The sequence below is a fragment of the Balaenoptera borealis genome (genome assembly GCF_965194805.1).
Source record: "Balaenoptera borealis genome assembly, chromosome: 17".
Classification (NCBI taxonomy): Eukaryota; Metazoa; Chordata; class Mammalia; order Artiodactyla; family Balaenopteridae; genus Balaenoptera; species Balaenoptera borealis.
The window spans coordinates 68,565,817-68,583,799 of record NC_138876.1 but is presented as its reverse complement, the minus strand read 5'-3'; the positions used below and the strand labels follow the sequence as shown (position 1 = coordinate 68,583,799).

At 43.6% G+C, this 17,983-nt stretch overlaps 1 protein-coding gene across 5 annotated transcripts in view; it reads right to left on the bottom strand.

The window, feature by feature from the left end:
* SLCO5A1 (solute carrier organic anion transporter family member 5A1) overlaps positions 1-17,983 on the bottom strand; it is a 131,876-nt gene that overhangs the window by 112,855 nt on the left and 1,038 nt on the right. For 4 of the 5 annotated variants that reach the window (XM_082363417.1, XM_082363416.1, XM_082363419.1 and 1 more), the window contains exon 2: positions 15,807-17,196. In XM_082363417.1, the coding sequence (XP_082219543.1) occupies positions 15,807-16,704 (898 nt within the window). In that variant the 5' untranslated portion in view covers positions 16,705-17,196. Of the gene's footprint in view, positions 1-15,806; positions 17,977-17,983 lie in introns of those variants that run through there. The other variant, XM_082363418.1, reaches the window with a different exon arrangement.

The window sequence follows — 17,983 nt, the reverse complement described above, 5'->3', positions numbered from 1 at the left end:
TTCCATCAATCCTAATTAAAGAAATGAAAACTAATTTCTTTTGAAAGTTTCACAAGGATGAAATAACTAGAGACATCTTAAATACCAGCAAAACTAAATTTCAGAATTATTATTCCGAGATATATTTTTTAGTCAAGTCTTTCTCGTAGGAAACTTTTCAGATTTATCTCAGGAAGATTTTTGCATCTTGTTAAAGGTTGCTGCCGCCCTCCACCTAAAGGAAAGCCATTAAAATGCAGTTCAAATCAGGAAAGGTTTACCTTCCAGCTGAAATTAAACACCAGGGACATAAGCATATTTCTAGACAAAATACCAGCAAATATATTTCACCCAATAATACAGACACTTTGCAAACCAGGATTGTTGGTCCATCTTTATACATTGATCAGAAGCTGATTTACAGCCAGAATGCTAGGCCTAGAATTCACTATACAATCTTGTTCACTTAAATTTCTCCCCTCTTCTCACTAAAAAAAAAAGCATCTTTTTTTTTAATGAAATATAGTTGATTTACAATGTTGTACCAATCTCTGCTGTACAGCAAAGTGACTCAGTTATACACATATAGACATTCTTTTTTTAAAAAAGCCTCTTAAAACTTCTATGTCCTTCATAAGAACTGAAGGCCAAAAAATTAGGAAAACACCTAATAAGACCAAAACCTATAATCATCATCATTATTATTATTATTGAAGTATTATAGCTAAGAACTCTCACATGCTAGAAACTCAGGAACTGCACAACTCAGTTTCAGACACTTGCAAATTATGTAATTTCATCCTGCTGAAAATATTAATTACATGACTATGGTTTTTACTTTTAAGCAAGAGTAACCTGCACCTGCCTTTCTAGGTTATATTAGGTAACAGGGATTAGCATTTTTGCAGGGTGACAGTTTCAAAAGCCATCATAACTCCCAGAAGGGGAAGAAGAGTCTGAATTTACTGTCAGGTAATACACAGCTGCCTGGAAAAGGAGTAAAAGGAATGTCTGACTCCCTGGGGACAACTGTCACATGGTGACATCACTCAAGCCACCAGGGTGTGGAGGAAGTGCCCAAGAGACTCACTTCCGATGGCTCAAGGAAAACAGAACAGGTTACAACTCCTCTCCAGACCTGAGTCCCAAGTTCCAGAACAAGATCATATCCAGTCAGGATGAACAAGGCACAGAACTAAAGAACTGAAGAGATGACAGGAATCTAAGAAACCACTAACCTTGCCGCCTCCTCTCCTTCATACATACTAAAATTAAGAAACTGAGCCAAAGTCATACCAGAAATTTATAAACGTTTTCCTCCCCTCCCCTCTCCCTAATGTCAACAGTTAGAGCTCAGGCCTTGAACACTGATCTTGAGTGCTGGTTTTGTCACCTTTCAGATGAACTTGAGCACATTACTTAACCTTGATTTTCTCATCTATAAAATGTGAAAAATGAAAGTAGCTGCTGATTTTCAACCAGGAAGCCAAGACTACACAACGGGAAAAGGATAGCCTCTTCAGCAAATGATTTTGGAAACTGGATATCCACATGCAGAAGAGTGAAGTTGGACCCTTACCTTACACCGTACACAAAAATTAACCCAAATTGCATTAAAGACCTAAATGTAAGGTCTAAAACTACCTAGAGGAAAACATAGGGGAAAAACTTCAAGACATTGGATTTGGCAATGATTTCTTGGATATGACACCAAAAGCAGACAACAAAATAAAAAACAGACAAATGAGACTACACCAAACTTAAAAACTTCTGCACATTAAAAGAAACAATCAACAGAGTGAGAAGGCAGCCTACAGAATGGGAGAAAAATAATTGCAAATCATATATCTGATAAGAGTTTGATATCCAGAATAAATGAAGACCTTCTACAGGTCAACAATAACAAAAAGTAATCTGATTAAAAAATGGCACTGGGCTTAAATAGACATTTCTCCAAAGATATACAAATGACCAATAAGCACATGCAAAGATGTTCAACATCACTAATCATTAGGGAAATGCAGATCAAAACTACAATGAGATATCACCTCACACTCATCAGGATGGCCACTATCAAAAGAACAGAAAATAACAAGTGTTGGTGAGGATGCAAAGAAGTTCAAACCCTTATACACTATTGATGGGAATGTAAAATGGTGTAGCCACTATGGAAAACAGTATGGATGTTCCTCAAAAAATGAAAAATAGAGCCACCAGATGATCCAGCAATCCCGTTTCTGGGTATATATCCAAAAGTATTTAAATCAGGATCTCAAAGAGATATTTGCACACCCACGTTCATAGCAGCATTATTCACAATAGCCAAGAAGTGGAAGCAGCCCAAGTGTCCATCCACAGATGAATGGATTTTAAAATATGGTATAAACATACTGTGTAATATTATGCAACCTTGAAAAAGAAGGAATTCTGTCACATGCTACAACATAGATGAACCTCAAGGACATTATGCTGAGTGAACTAAGCCAGTCACAAAGGAACAAATACTGCGTAATTCTACTTATGTAAGTATCTAAAGTAGTCAAAACCACAGAAACAGAAAGTAGAAAGGTGGTTGCCAAGGGCTGAGGAGAGGGGAAATTAGTGTTTAGTGGGTATAAAGTTTCAGTGCTGTAAGATGAAAAATAAAATTAGAGATCTAGTGCACAACAGTGGGAATATACTGAACACTACTAAATGGTACAGTTAAAATGGTTGAGAGTAATTTTAATGTTATGTGTTTTTTACCACAATAAAAAAAAGGGGGGAAAATGTACCTGCCACATAGAGTTCTGAGGATAAAATAGGATGATAAAGCATTCAGCACAATGTCTGCCATACATTAAACATTCAAAAATATTTGCTGTTAAAAATAGCCCTTGTTAGACCCCATGTATGAAACCATACCAAAGGCTTTTTCTTTTGATTTAATTAAGCTCTCATTTATTTTTAAGAGAAATTCTAGGTCTTAAATCCCTCATTAAATCTACCCTACGTCTCCTCTTGAGGTCCAATTATTTAGCTGGTGAGCTCTGCTTTAAAATGCTGATTAATTGTTTTATAGTTTGCCAGAATTCCTCATCTTGATGTTTTCTTTTACCATCGCCACTGAAACAGAGCTCAGATAAAAGGGGGAAATGACATACCACTCCCCTTAGTACATACATGTCACGCACACACACACATCATTCCCTCTTCAAGGGTTACAATAGTCTCAACTCCAAAAATATGTCTAAAAAATCTCTATGGTTAAAAACTTTTAGGGAATTCCCTGGCGGTCCTGTGGTTAGAACTCCATGCTTTCACTGCCAAGGGCCTGGGTTCCATCTCTGTCTGGGGAACTAAGATCCCACAAGCCATGTGATGTAGCCAAAAAAAAAAAAAAAACAAAAAACTTTTAAGCTGATGGGAAGTGAAGTCACAATAAAAACCATGAAACCCTTCATATTTTTACACCCACTAAAAATAATCTACCATGGCACACTACAGTATCTCCCATGATCTACTAAGAAAACAATATTGTATAGATACTATGCTATCTACTGGGTAATATGTAGCAATGAGTAATGCACAGTTAATCTGTATTTCCTATCTGTTTGCTAGAAGGCTTTCCTATTTACAAAGACATGTTCTTCCTGGGTCTTCTCCATCGAAGTGTTCGATGCTTTCTAATTCTATGACCTAGAGATTTCTACTTCCAGTCCCAAGATATAAGAAACACAAAATAGGGCATTCCCTGGTGGTCCAGTGGTTAGGGCTCCGCGCTTCCGCGCGGAGGGGCACAGGGGGCACAAGTTCGATCCCTGGTCTGGGAACTAAGATCACGCATGCCGCAGGGCACTGCCAAAAAAAGAAACACAAAAATAACATAGTAACTTGAATGCTTAAGATGAAAAAAGTTGAGAGCATCACTAGTGACAGTCTTTTGTAGGGTAATTCCTTGTTGTGGGATCTGTCCTGTGCAATGTACGATGTTTAGCAGCAACATAGGCCAAAATATCACTAAATGCCACGAGGTCCCCTTCAAATTGTGACAATCAAAGTTGACTCCAGGCATTAACAAGTGTGTCCACTGCGAGTGGAGGGAATTACCTCTAGCTGAAAACCACCATTTTAGAATGACCCGTAACCTATGCTGTTTCCCACCGGGAGCTGAGGTTCAGAACATACAGAGCCTGGATACTGAGAATGGTCTTGGACGAGGAGGACCACCCAGGAGATAGGGTGGAATCCTTATCTCTTTTCTCTAGATCAGGGAGACGGAAAACACAGGGTGAGAGCACCAGATTTGGCAGAAGTATCCAACACAGCAGAACACATCAGCATGGACACACAGTCTCTATTTCTGAATATTTCCCCCAAAAGACACAAGAGAACCATCTAAACGCCCAGGTAATGTTTCTCCACCTTCACTTCTCTCTGAAGCCTTCATTCCTAGAATGCCTACTCTAAAATCCATTTTGCCTCCATTTTTCTTTTCCAAAATCTCTATTCCTTCTTTTTAAAATGATGCCCAACGGCTTCCCTAGTGGTGCAGTGGTTAAGAATCCACCTGCCAATGCAGGGGACACGGGTTCGAGCCCTGGTCCAGGAAGATCCCACATGCTGTGGAGCAGCTAAGCCCGTGCGCCACAACTACTGAGCCTGTGCTCTAGAGCCCACGAGCCACAACTACTGAGCCCACGTGCCACAACTACTGAAGCCCATGTGCCTAGAGTCTGTGCTCTGCAACAAGAGAAGCCACCGCAATGAGAAGCCCACGCACCACAATGAAGAGCAGCCCCCGCTCGCCACAATTAGAGAAAGCCCACGCGCAGCAACAGACCCAACACAACCGAAAATAAATAAATAACTAAATTTATTTTTTTAAAAAAAGCAGAGCCAAGTGTGTGGGTTTGTTTGCTTTTCCCCCACCAAAGGGCCTTATAAGGTGAGCTCACCTGGGTTTGCAGAGCTCACAGACTTACCTCTAATGTGTAGAGTTCCACCAACAGAGAGAAACCCATCAGCCCAGAGCCTCCAGGGTGGTGAGAGGAAAAAGAAAGTGGTGCTTCCTTTGGTTAATAGCAAAATGAACATCTTTTGTCCCAAGCCACTCTCTCGGTGGACTCAACAGTGATCACGATGGAATTCAGAAAAGTCGCTGCAGCTTATGAAACACCCAAAACTGACATCTTGCTTTTGCACATGCAGTAAGAGACGGAAGGGTTCTTCCCGATAAGATAAAGCTCAATCAGCAGCTGGTTTTGCCAACAGTGGATCCAACCCCGAGCCCAGAGAGAAACTCTCCACAAATCAGAAAAGTCAAAGATCCATGGTCTTTAGACTCTTGTTGCTCAAAACGTGACCCTTCGACCAGCAGCTCTGGCCTCACCTGGGAGCATATTAGAAATGCAGGATCCCAGGCCCCGCCCCAGACTTCCAGAAGCAGAATAGGCATTTTGAAAAGATACCCTGGTGATTCACATACACACCTTAAAGTTTCAGAAGGACAGAACCACATATATAACAGAATCCATAGCAATGTTAAAGGTGTATCATAAATACTTCTAACAAGGCTATTATCTGTTATTTGCAGGGGAGCTGAATAAATCACTGTCCCCCCACTGCCTTTTCCACAGTGATGATGCAGGAGACCCTTCTGCTTTTCAGCTAGAATCTGAAGTTGGCTTATCTGTCAGCATCTTAGACTGACGAGTTTGTCTTAGAGGCCAAAGGTGACCACCAGGGAGCTGATATAAATGCAGGACCTGTCAAGGGTACAGAAGATGTACTCATTCGGACACAGATGAAGTGTCCCAGGTATATGTGAAACTCACCATCATCCTAGTGAGGAGCTGCCAAGCCACCGACACGCAGCCCTCCTCCATCCCAATAATTCCTCCACACGCCCTGGATCACTGCCTCAAACCCCTTAACGGTCACGCTCCCTCGTATTCGTTTCCAGCGGAGATTATTTTTTTTATTTATTCATGATTTGTACAGAACCTACTTCCCAAAAGGGACTGTATGTGGCTTACAAAGATGAACACCTTGTAAACAAGATGAGCAAAATTAAAGCAGAATAAATACCCAGTTAGCAGTCTCAGAAGAGAGTGTATATTCACATGATCTTTCCTCTCTTGACCCGCCTCACGCCCCCATCACTGCTCCTCCCTGGGAAAGCAGAAGGGGATTAACGCGACAGATTAATCTGAAAATAAACTGGGATGCTCAATTCATCTCCTCCTCTTTGCCTCTTGGAGGTGAGTGTGCACACGGGGTGCAAAAATTCTCCCCTGCTCCTTTTCAGCACAAGTCTTGCACACACACCCCTCGACCACAGGTCACGTGGGGAGACCCAGGGCTGCCACCCTGTTGAGGTCCAGCATTGCCGGCGGCTGGATGGGTAAGTCTATTTAATACTGCGATTATGGGGCTTCCCTGGTGGCACAGTGGTTAAGAATCCGCCTGCCAATGCAGGGGACACGGGTTCAAGCCCTGGTCCAGGAAGATCCCACATGCCGCGGAGCAACTAAGCCCGTGCGCCACAGCTACTGAGCCTGCGCGCCACTACTACTGAAGCCCGCATGCCTAGAGCCCATTCTCCGCGACAAGAGAAGCCACCGCAGTGAGAAGCCCGCGCACCGCAACAGAGTAGCCCCCGCTCGCCGCAACTAGAGAAAAGCCCGTGCACAGCAACAAAGACCCAATGCAGCCAAAACTTAATTAATTAATTAATTAATTTTTAAAAATACTGCGATTATTAGAAGGTCCATTTGCACAAAGATATGAGCTACATTTTCAAGCTCACTTCTATCAGTTCTAAAAAGTGATACTTTGGCTCCCATGTGTTTACTCCTTTGACTTATTTCTCGATTAGCTCAGAACTCGAGTGAAAGGGTGCTATTTATTAAGGCCTTTCAAAATGCCAACAAAAAGATCTGGAGAGCTCATGCTACACTCCACTTAGGATAGTTTATTAATAGTGGCGGGGGGTGAGGGGGAAGGCCTGAAATCTCTGGCTACTGAGGCAAAAGTGTAACTAGAGGCCACTCAGTGCTCAACTCCACCCTCATCTTACTTGCCTTCCTCTCCCACACAGACTGGAAAATCTAAAACGGGCCTTCCCAGAAGTCCTGTTAGCTAGGAGAGGCCGGGGACTCCATTCTGGCCAGTGACACATCCCCTCCTCCACTTCCTCCTTCTCTAAGGGACAGGCTGTGATGCCTGGGGTGCAGCAGCCTCTGCTAAGAAGGGCTGGGCAGGAAGAGAGAGGAAGCTGGCACCATCGAAGGCTGGACCGCCCCTGACCACCTACCCTAGCTGGCTTGTTGCTCAAGATGAATAACGCCCTAACTTGTCAAAGTCTCAGATACACTTGGTTATATGGTTCTAGGGAACACTGAGTTGAAAGATACGTATGTGTATCTTTCATTGTTTTTATGAATATAAACTCTTATTTAGATATAGATTGTTCTATAAAACATTGCTAAAAGCCAATCAAGATTTTCTAGACTATGTTTTGAAGAAGTGACTTCTTTTCTTTTTTCTAATTACATATAAAAAAGATATGTTTAGGGAATTCTCTAGTGGTCCAGTGGTTAGGACTGGGCACTTTCACAGCTGGGCGCTTTCAAGTCGCCTGGTCGGGGAACTAAGATCCCACAAGCCACGGGGCGCAACCCAAAAAAAAAAAAAAAAAGATATGTTTAAGGGTTTTCATACTCAGAAAGAGCAATGTATGCCAGATAGATGGAGAGATAGACAGTCATATACACACATAAATATGTTTGTACGACTACAAAATCTTGATGAAATAGAACTCAACTAATTTCAAGCTCATTCTACTTTTAAAAGACTGAGGAAATGTCAAAAAAAAAAAGAATAAGTCATCAGGAACTTACTTTAAAAGAACAGTAATTACTTCTGATTTTTTTTTAATTTATTCATAATTTGGGACCAGTTCTTGCTCACCAACATCCTGCACAGAATATGCGGACAAATGAAAACCCACAGTCGTGAAGCTAGGACACATAGGCCCTCAGACTTCAAAAGAGCTTTTGTTACATCACACTAGATGCAAATATATTATATAAATGTTCCTACATTAAAGAAAGATGGTTGTCAAAGGTCGACAGGCAGAAAGTTTTGGTAGTAAAACCTTGGGGTCTCAGAAAATGCAATTAATCAGAATATAACATTGCCGAAACACTGATCAAGATTTTCCTGTACAGAGAAAAGGAAACACTTCTACGCTGTTGGTGGGAATGTAAGTTGGTGCTGACACTGTGGAAAACAGTATGGAGGTTTCTCAAATTACTAAAAATAGAACTACCATATGATCCAGCAATCCCACTCCTGGGTATATATCAAAAAGAAACAAAACCACTAATTTGAAAAGATACATATACCCCAATGTTCATAGCAGCATTATTTACAATTGCCAAGATACGGAAGTAACCTAAGTGTCCATCAACAGATGAACGGATAAAGAAGATGTGAGATATATAGATATATAGATACATATACACAATGGAATATTACTCAGTCATAAGAAAAACAAAATTTTGCCAGTTGCAGCAACGTGGATGGGCTTGGAGGGTATTATCCTAAGTGAAATAAGTCAGAGAGAAAAAGACAAAAATACTGTATGATATCACTTATATATGGAATCTAAAGAAGCAACAAACCAGTTGAATATAACAAAAAAAGTAACAGACTCACAGATGTAAAGAACAAATTAGGCTTCCCTGGTGGCGCAGTGGTTTAGAATCTGCCTGCCAATGCAGGGGACACGGGTTCGAGCCCTGGTCCGGGAAGATCCCACATGCCGCGGAGCAACTAAGCCCGTGCGCCACAGCTACTGAGCCTGCGCGCCACAACTACTGAAGCCCACATGCCTAGAGCCCATTCTCCGCGACAAGAGAAGCCACCGCAATGAGAAGCCCGCGCACCGCAACAAAGAGTAGCCCCCGCTCGCCGCAACTAGAGAAAAGCCCGCGCGCAGCAACAAAGACCCAACGCAGCCAAAACTTAATTAATTAATTAATTAATTTTTAAAAATACTGCGATTATTAGAAGGTCCATTTGCACAAAGATATGAGCTACATTTTCAAGCTCACTTCTATCAGTTCTAAAAAGTGATACTTTGGCTCCCATGTGTTTACTCCTTTGACTTATTTCTCGATTAGCTCAGAACTCGAGTGAAAGGGTGCTATTTATTAAGGCCTTTCAAAATGCCAACAAAAAGATCTGGAGAGCTCATGCTACACTCCACTTAGGATAGTTTATTAATAGTGGCGGGGGGTGAGGGGGAAGGCCTGAAATCTCTGGCTACTGAGGCAAAAGTGTAACTAGAGGCCACTCACTGTTCAACTCCACCCTCATCTTACTTGCCTTCCTCTCCCACACAGACTGGAAAATCTAAAACGCGCCTTCCCAAAAGTCCTGTTAGCTAGGAGAGGCCGGGGACTCCATTCTGGCCAGTGACACATCCCCTCCTCCACTTCCTCCTTCTCTAAGGGACAGGCTCTGATGCCTGAGGTGCAGCAGCCTCTGCTAAGAAGGGCTGGGCAGGAAGAGAGAGGAAGCTGGCACCATCGAAGGCTGGACCGCCCCTGACCACCTACCCTAGCTGGCTTGTTGCTCAAGATGAATAACGCCCTAACTTGTCAAAGTCTCAGATACACTTGGTTATATGGTTCTAGGGAACACTGAGTTGAAAGATACGTATGTGTATCTTTCATTGTTTTTATGAATATAAAATCTTATTTAGATATAGATTGTTCTATAAAACATTGCTAAAAGCCAATCAAGATTTTCTAGACTATGTTTTGAAGAAGTGACTTCTTTTCTTTTTTCTAATTACATATAAAAAAGATATGTTTAGGGAATTCTCTAGTGGTCCAGTGGTTAGGACTGGGCACTTTCACAGCTGGGCGCTTTCAAGTCACCTGGTCGGGGAACTAAGATCCCACAAGCCACGGGGCGCAACCCAAAAAAAAAAAAAAAAAGATATGTTTAAGGGTTTTCATACTCAGAAAGAGCAATGTATGCCAGATAGATGGAGAGATAGACAGTCATATACACACATAAATATGTTTGTACGACTACAAAATCTTGATGAAATAGAACTCAACTAATTTCAAGCTCATTCTACTTTTAAAAGACTGAGGAAATGTCAAAAAAAAAAGAGAATAAGTCATCAGGAACTTACTTTAAAAGAACAGTAATTACTTCTGATTTTTTTTTAATTTATTCATAATTTGGGACCAGTTCTTGCTCACCAACATCCTGCACAGAATATGCGGACAAATGAAAACCCACAGACGTGAAGCTAGGACACATAGGCCCTCAGACTTCAAAAGAGCTTTTGTTACGTCACACTAGATGCAAATATACATTATATAAATGTTCCTACATTAAAGAAAGATGGTTGTCAAAGGTCGACAGGCAGAAAGTTTTGGTAGTAAAACCTTGGGGTCTCAGAAAATGCAATTAATCAGAATATAACATTGCCGAAACACTGATCAAGATTTTCCTGTACAGAGAAAAGGAAACACTTCTACGCTGTTGGTGGGAATGTAAGTTGGTGCCGACACTGTGGAAAACAGTATGGAGGTTTCTCAAAATACTAAAAATAGAACTACCATATGATCCAGCAATCCCACTCCTGGGTTTATATCAAAAAGAAACAAAACCACTAATTTGAAAAGATACATATACCCCAATGTTCATAGCAGCATTATTTACAATTGCCAAGATATGGAAGTAACCTAAGTGTCCATCAGCAGATGAACAGATAAAGAAGATGTGAGATATATAGATATATAGATATATAGATACATATACACAATGGAATATTACTCAGTCATAAGAAAAACAAAATTTTGCCAGTTGCAGCAACATGGATGGGCTTGGAGGGTATTATCCTAAGTGAAATAAGTCAGAGAGAAAAAGACAAATACTGTATGATATCACTTATATATGGAATCTAAAGAAGCAACAAACCAGTTGAATATAACAAAAAAAGTAACAGACTCACAGATGTAAAGAACAAATTAGGCTTCCCTGGTGGCGCAGTGGTTGAGAATCCGCCTGCCAATGCAGGGGACACGGGTTCGAGCCCTGGTCTGGGAAGATCCCACATGCCGCGGAGCAACTGGGCCCGTCAGCCACAACTACTGAGCCTGCGCGTCTGGAGCCTGTGCTCCGCAACAAGAGAGGCCGCGATAGTGAGAGGCCCGCGCACCGCGATGAAGAGTGGCCCCTGCTTGCCACAACTACAGAAAGCCCTCGCACAGAAACGAGGACCCAACACAGCCATAAATAAATAAATAAATAAATAAAGGGAAAAAGATGGTTCAATTAAAAAAACAAACAAACAAACAAATTAGTGGTTACCAGTGGGGAAAGGGAAGGGGGGGGCAATACAGAGGTAGGGGATTAAGAGGTGCAAACTATTATGTATAAAATAAACTACAAAGATATATTGTACAATACAAGGAATAAAGCCAATATTCTATATTTTTTTAAAAGCATGGGCAACTAAATATTCAAACTGTAAAAAAAAATTGTCCTGTACAATGTCTAAGGAGTGATCTCCCATACAAAGTTTTAATTTCCTACATAATGCTTCTTTCCTCTTTCCCAATTGTAAAGAGATACGTTTAAAGGTTTTGCTGCTCAGATGGAGTAGAATACCTTCGGCTCCTCACTCTGTCCAGTCTCCAGGATGAGTCTGGATTCGCTTCTAACACAGCAAAGTGCTGCCGCTTCCAGCTGGCACAGTGCTTTACTCACATGTAATCCCATTTGCTCCTCAAAATATTACCGTGCGGGAAACAAATGTAACAGTCCCCAGGTGGAGACAGAGGCTGGGAGAAGTTAAGGGATTTGTCTACGATCAGATCTGTCTCCTGACCAGTCACTGGTAGAGCCAGACGAAAATACAGATCGGCCTCGGTCGGTGCTCTTTCTAAGGCACTGTCCCAACTCCGACCCTTCTCTGGGGTGTGAAGTGACAGGGGACACACCAGGGAGGTTGGGTGGCTGTCCCCACACCTCTTGGCCAACGGCTGGCCCATTGCCAATCCTCACCTATCCTGAAAATCACCCAATCGGAGTTGTGGCTTTCTATTCTAGAAAAGCATCCTTTTTCTTCCTTTTCCCACCTGGTTAGCCATTCTCTCTTGCTTCCCTGTTTGGTTCATGAATTTCTTGCCCTGCAAAAGGTCACACTTTCTCTCTCTCCTTGAGATACAATTACAAACCATGGTGCACTTGCTAACCTTACTTCTTCATAACTACAAAGCTTTCTCTATGCTCCGGGTCAACGCTGAACCTCTCTCCTTGCAGAAGGAGTTAGGGCATTGAATGGGTGCAAAGACCGCTGGATCTCATCTATGACCACATCTCTTCTACACTGAAAGTTGCCAGAATGTTAACACCGGAACTTTCAAAAGATTAAGGTATACATTTACATTCCATTTCAATGGTTTCTATTTTAATTCAGATATTTGTTCCTGCCTGCAATTACTAATCTGCTACCTGCTTTTTTTTCCCCTTCTTCTTCTTCTGTGGTTGTCATCACTTAGAAAGACTGACCAAAAAGTTAAGAAAAGGGTGGAGAGTGGACAAGGTAATATAGAAGAACAGTTTTGCAGAAAATAACAAAGATATATAACCAGTTATTTATTAGGAAAAATCCCACGTGATAATAGGTTAACGCTGCTCATGTTCTAAGAATATAGCAGTCTCCCTGATTTGAATTTGTATGGAGGTAACCTGTAAAAGCTGCTTTAAAAGGTCTAAAGAATGGTCTTGTTTTGATGACTTTAGGCCAGTTCTGCATCCTTCTGCACCATATTCAGAACTCTACTGAAGGTGGCCCATCTTTTGGTTTCAGTTGACTTTCAGATCCTCCTGCCAAAAATCATGCGGGGTGGAGGGAAGTTCAAGGTCTCTGGGGTCAGACAGGCGTGGGTTTGACGCCCATAAGCAAGCCACTTAAATTCTCTGAGCCTTAGTTTCCTCATTCATAAACAATTCCCATCTCATAAGGGAAAACAATTCCCATCTCATAAGGCCATTAAGAATATTAAATAAAAGAATACAGGTAAGATTCCTGGTACTCAAACCACTCGAGCTTTTACTGAGAGCCATGTAATACAAAGCAGAATTCTCATGAGTTTCCCAAAGAATGTGCCCTAAGGCATTCATCAAAATGTTTTCCAAGAAAAACAATTATTAGTCAACATCTAAAGAAGGAGAGGAGGAGGAGGCGGTAGGTGGAGGAGGGGGAAGGGAGTAAATCCCATTTGTAGAACTTTCTTCCCCTTTCACATGTCACTTCACTTGTTACCTTAAACTGGAAATATTTCTTCATTACGTTGAAGGCACCTCAGTTGCTGGGATTGTGTCTCATTTTCGGTCTTCCCATAAGGAGCACTGCGCTCAACACAGAATACGTACTTGCTCTTTTCATTCTTGATGGGCAACCACTACCAGAAAAGTTAAATCTCAGGGCTCTTACTAGTGGATGTTCTCTCTTTGCGTGGGGCTCTGCCTGTGTTTTTCATGAAGCAGATTTGTGTCAATGGTACCTAGAAGCGGGATGGAAGGGAGACCTGAGTTTTCAAAGTAAATGGAGGAAAAGATCAGTAAGAATAAAGAAAACAACTGGGATATTTACAGAGTCAAGGTGTCACTCTGAAGATTGCTGATTATTTTCAAAGGGAGAAATGTATGTTAGCAATGGAAAGACCTAGCAATCACCCACGCAACTAAGTGATTAAACTCAGCAACACTAATGAATGGCCAGATGCATCTGATAGAAAACACGGAGTGTCACCTATGAAGTAGTCTGGCCGAAAACGTTTCATCTGAATCGAATTACACCTTTAGACTGAACTTCCAGTTTACAAGAAATATAGGGAATGGAGGAACAAGGTAAGTGACACCACGAGGAAATAATCAGATAAATCTAGAATGTGGAACATTCCACAAATCAACTAGCCTTGTCACTTCAAAAAGTCTATGTGGTAGAGAAAGAAAAAAGTTGAGGCACTGTTCTAGTTTAGCAAATGCTAAGAAGGCAAACAGCCAAATGCAATGTATAAATGAATCTCAGCTGGCTCCTGGTTTGAAAATGTATGTAGCAGACTTCCCTGGTGGCTCAGTGGTTAAGAATCCGCCTGCCAATGCACGGGACACAGGGTAGATCCCTGGTCCGGGAAGATCCCACATGCAGCAGAGCAACTAAGCCCGTGCGCCACAACTACAGAGCCTGTGCTCTACAGCCCGCGAGCCACAACTACTGAGCCCACGTGCCACAACTACTGAAGCCCACGCGCCTAGAGCCCATGCTCGGCAACAAGAGAAGTCACCACAATGAGAAGCCCGTGCACCACAACGAAGAGTAGCCCCCGCTCACCGCAACTAGAGAAAGCCCGCATATAGCAACAAAGACCCGACGCAGCCAATAAATTAATTAATGAATTAAAATTACTTTAAAAAAATAAATATCAGTAATAAAATTTTTTAAAAAAGAAAATGTATATAGCTAAAAAAGACTCTGAGTGGACAATTAAGGAAATTTGAATATGGACTGGAATTTGATGATCATATGGAATGCTTATTAACTTTCTTAGGATGTTTTAAGCTCCTGAGTTATGTAAAAGAATGTCCTTATTTTCAGAAGATACGTGCTGAAGCCTAAAGGTTTCTACAATTACTTTCAAAGGGCTTAACCTCCCACCCAAAATATATATATTTCTATACACACACACAAATTGATAAAGTAAATAGGATAAAGTGAACAATTATTGAGTCTAGGTGGTGGATATACTGATGTTCATTGTACTATTGTTTCAACTTTCCTGGATGTTTGAAAATTTGTCATAACAAATGTTAGAAAACATGGAGGCAAAGTAACAAGCAAGCTATTCCTCTCTGCCTGAATAGAGATTTCTTTCTCTTACATTTAATAATAAAAACAAATTATAAAACTCTTGTCCTGATGCATTTGGGCCAGTTACTGGGGACTATAAGCGGCTCAGACACCCTCTGTAACCGATTCTGGGGACAGCAGCCATACTGAGCAAAAAGCATAGCCCTCTTCGTTGAGTATCACTTTCACTGCCCTTTCACTGTCCTAGGGTACTGCTTCTCAGAAAATAGTAATGATGTTTCCCCCAATATCATGTAACTGAGGGTCTTCAAACCAACAACAAAAATCGTTTTGGATAAACTTTACAACCTGTGATGTTGCTTCTGTATAAAGATAATCTAGTCATTCGGTATCACTCAAGTTTTTTTTTAAATAGTGACGCACATGATACGTAATAAATACAGAGATGAAGTCAATAAAGTGTGTTTCATGTAGTCTAGGTTCTCCACTAACTCCACTCTTGGGGGCAGAAATGAGAAGCAGCAGTGGATGAAAGTAGTAAATAACCTTATTCCACACACCAGTTACTTCTATTCCTTCCTGACCCTTCTAGAAGGACAGCTTTGAGAAGATAAGCTTGATAAATTCGAGCTTTTCCAAAGATAGGCAGCAACAGAGAGAAGCACCCCACAGTTAAAAGTTTGTATTACTTGGGAAAAGACAAGTGCGAGTCTGAAAATTAGTTCAAAGAACGCTCAGCTATTGGATTCTTTCCCAAACAGAAAACACACCACACTAAGGCAAAAAAAGAAAAAGAAAACAAAAAATAAACTGAAGCTTAATGCATATACATAAGATATAACGCCATATATTATATACAATATACAACATCCAGTAAAATGTGAAAGTGCTTCCTTTTGATTTTTGAGTCCAAGCTTATCAGAGAGTAAAGTCTTACCTAGGTACAAGGATGCGTTTTCTTTCTTGACATTGTCGTCTAAGTAGGTTGGTCCCAGGGTATAAATAGGTGTGGAGCCCATTCCAATGAGAATCTGCGCGCAAACGAATAAAGCCACGTAGACCCAGTGACTGTTCCCCCCCGAGTCCTTGAGGCAGGTGGGAGGCTCCGCCGTGGCCGAGGAGTTGCCATTCTGACACAGGCCGTAGTTGGACGCCGAGGCGTTCAGCTCTTGGATCTGGTAGGGGGGCGAGATGAAGTGAGGTAAAGCGAAGAGGGCGGCCCCCAGAGCGATGAGGAGCCCCCCCACGGCCAGCCACAGGGGCCGCCGCCCCCGGCCACCAAAGTAGCTGACGAACACTACCACCACCAAGCTCCCGATGTCAAAGCAGCTGACCAGCAGCCCCGACTCGGAACTCTTCAGGCTGTAGCGCCTTTCGATGGTGGTGATGACACTGCTCAGGTACCCGGAGACCATTAACGCCTGGATGAAGGTCAGAAAGCACATGCAAACCAGGAAACACCGGGAATCGGTGAGGACCACATAGAGACACCTTCTGCCCTGGAGCATGGCCAAAGTGGAGGACACCGAAATGGGTTTGCCGATTTCCACCCTGTGGTGACTTTCCACCAGCCCTGCCGTCTCTGCCGAAGTAGACGGGGCGGAGGGGCTGGGGGCCCGCGGGCCAGGGCCTGGCTTCAACTCCTGATGGCCGGAGGCGGGCTTGGAGTCTTCTCCGGCGGGATTCAGGTCTGGCCTGCAGGAGGCGCTGTTCAGGGCGGGTAAACTCTTGGACCTAAAGGTCTCGGGTTCGCACTTCTCTTGGACCGCTCCTACTCTGGCGCTGGCTTCCAGCTGCTCTCCCGCCTGGGGCTGCAGCCCAGTGCCTCCTTCCATGGCTCTTAGAATTCAGATTCGATCGCCGATCGCACTCAGGGACTCCGGCGCTTTTCATCCACCGGCAGGAGGGGCGGAAGCCGGGCCCAGGCAGTCGTGCCCACCAGGGACCGGGGCTGGGGATGCGGAGCCGCGCAGTAGGGCATCCTCACCAGCAGGGAGGTGCCCAGGGCATCCTGACCGCAGACGCGGCCCCGAGGCTCCGCAGCCGCGTGCCCCGGAGGTCAGGGGTCCGCGCGGTCCTGCGATGAGCCCTTAGGGTCCACCTCGGGTTGGCAGCTCGCGGCAGGAGCCTTGCGCGTCCCGGGCGCATCCCCTCCGCCGCCGCCGCCGCCGCCGCTCCCCCTGCAGCCCGGAGCGCGTACGCCCAGTGCCCAGCGTGGGGGCGGTTAGCGCTGCAGCCCGCGCCGCATCCCGCCCGGCTGGCTGGGCCAGAGGCGCTCTGCCCTCGTCGCCTCGGCTCGCGACACCCTCGGGCGCAAAGCTGCCAACCTGCAAAGCAGAGAGAGGGCGGTCAGCGAAGGGCGGCTCCGGCTGGGACCGGCGTCCCGGCGCCCCGGGGGACAGCGCTGGGGCACTCGGAAGGTCCCAAGTGAGACCGAGGGACGAAAGAGGAGCGAAGCCCTGGAGGAGGAGGCGGCTGCAGGCTGCAGCCTCTAGTGCCGGAACAGCAAGCAGCAGGCGGTCGGCAGAGACCCTCCCTCATTGTCTACCGTGGACCTGCCCCCGCCCCGCCCCTTTTGCCTTAAACAGCGCATCTGCTTTTATATGTTAATAAATATCAACCTGGCAGCTCTGACTCAGAGACAGTGTCTTTTATTCTAGTGAACTAATTGCAACCTTTTGGCACTCCTACTCCGTTACTCAAAATAGAAAAGGCCCAAAAGAACAAAGGAAAGTTTTTTGGTTTTGGTTTTGCTTTTTGTTTTACAAACACTGTGCACTCCCACTCCCGATTTTTAAAAAGAAAAGAAAGGGGGGGGGGGAGCTAGGTGTGTAGAAATGTGTGTACACAATTGCGCGCAGGCACGTGTGCGCGACTGGATGTGAATCCGTCTTCTCCATCAGAGACACGTATTCAAAGCCCAAGGCAGCAGCAAAAAGGTCAGCGTGCTTGCCTCTTTATTCCCAACACTAAAAATAACACCCCTGCCCCCAGCCGCCGGGGAGAACTATTCAATTACAAATACCAGGGGCGTTCGAGGCTGCGGCCCACACGAAGTCCCAGCGCGCTGTGTCAAGCGAAACAGAAAATCAATTTGCTTTGCGGAGAGGTGGG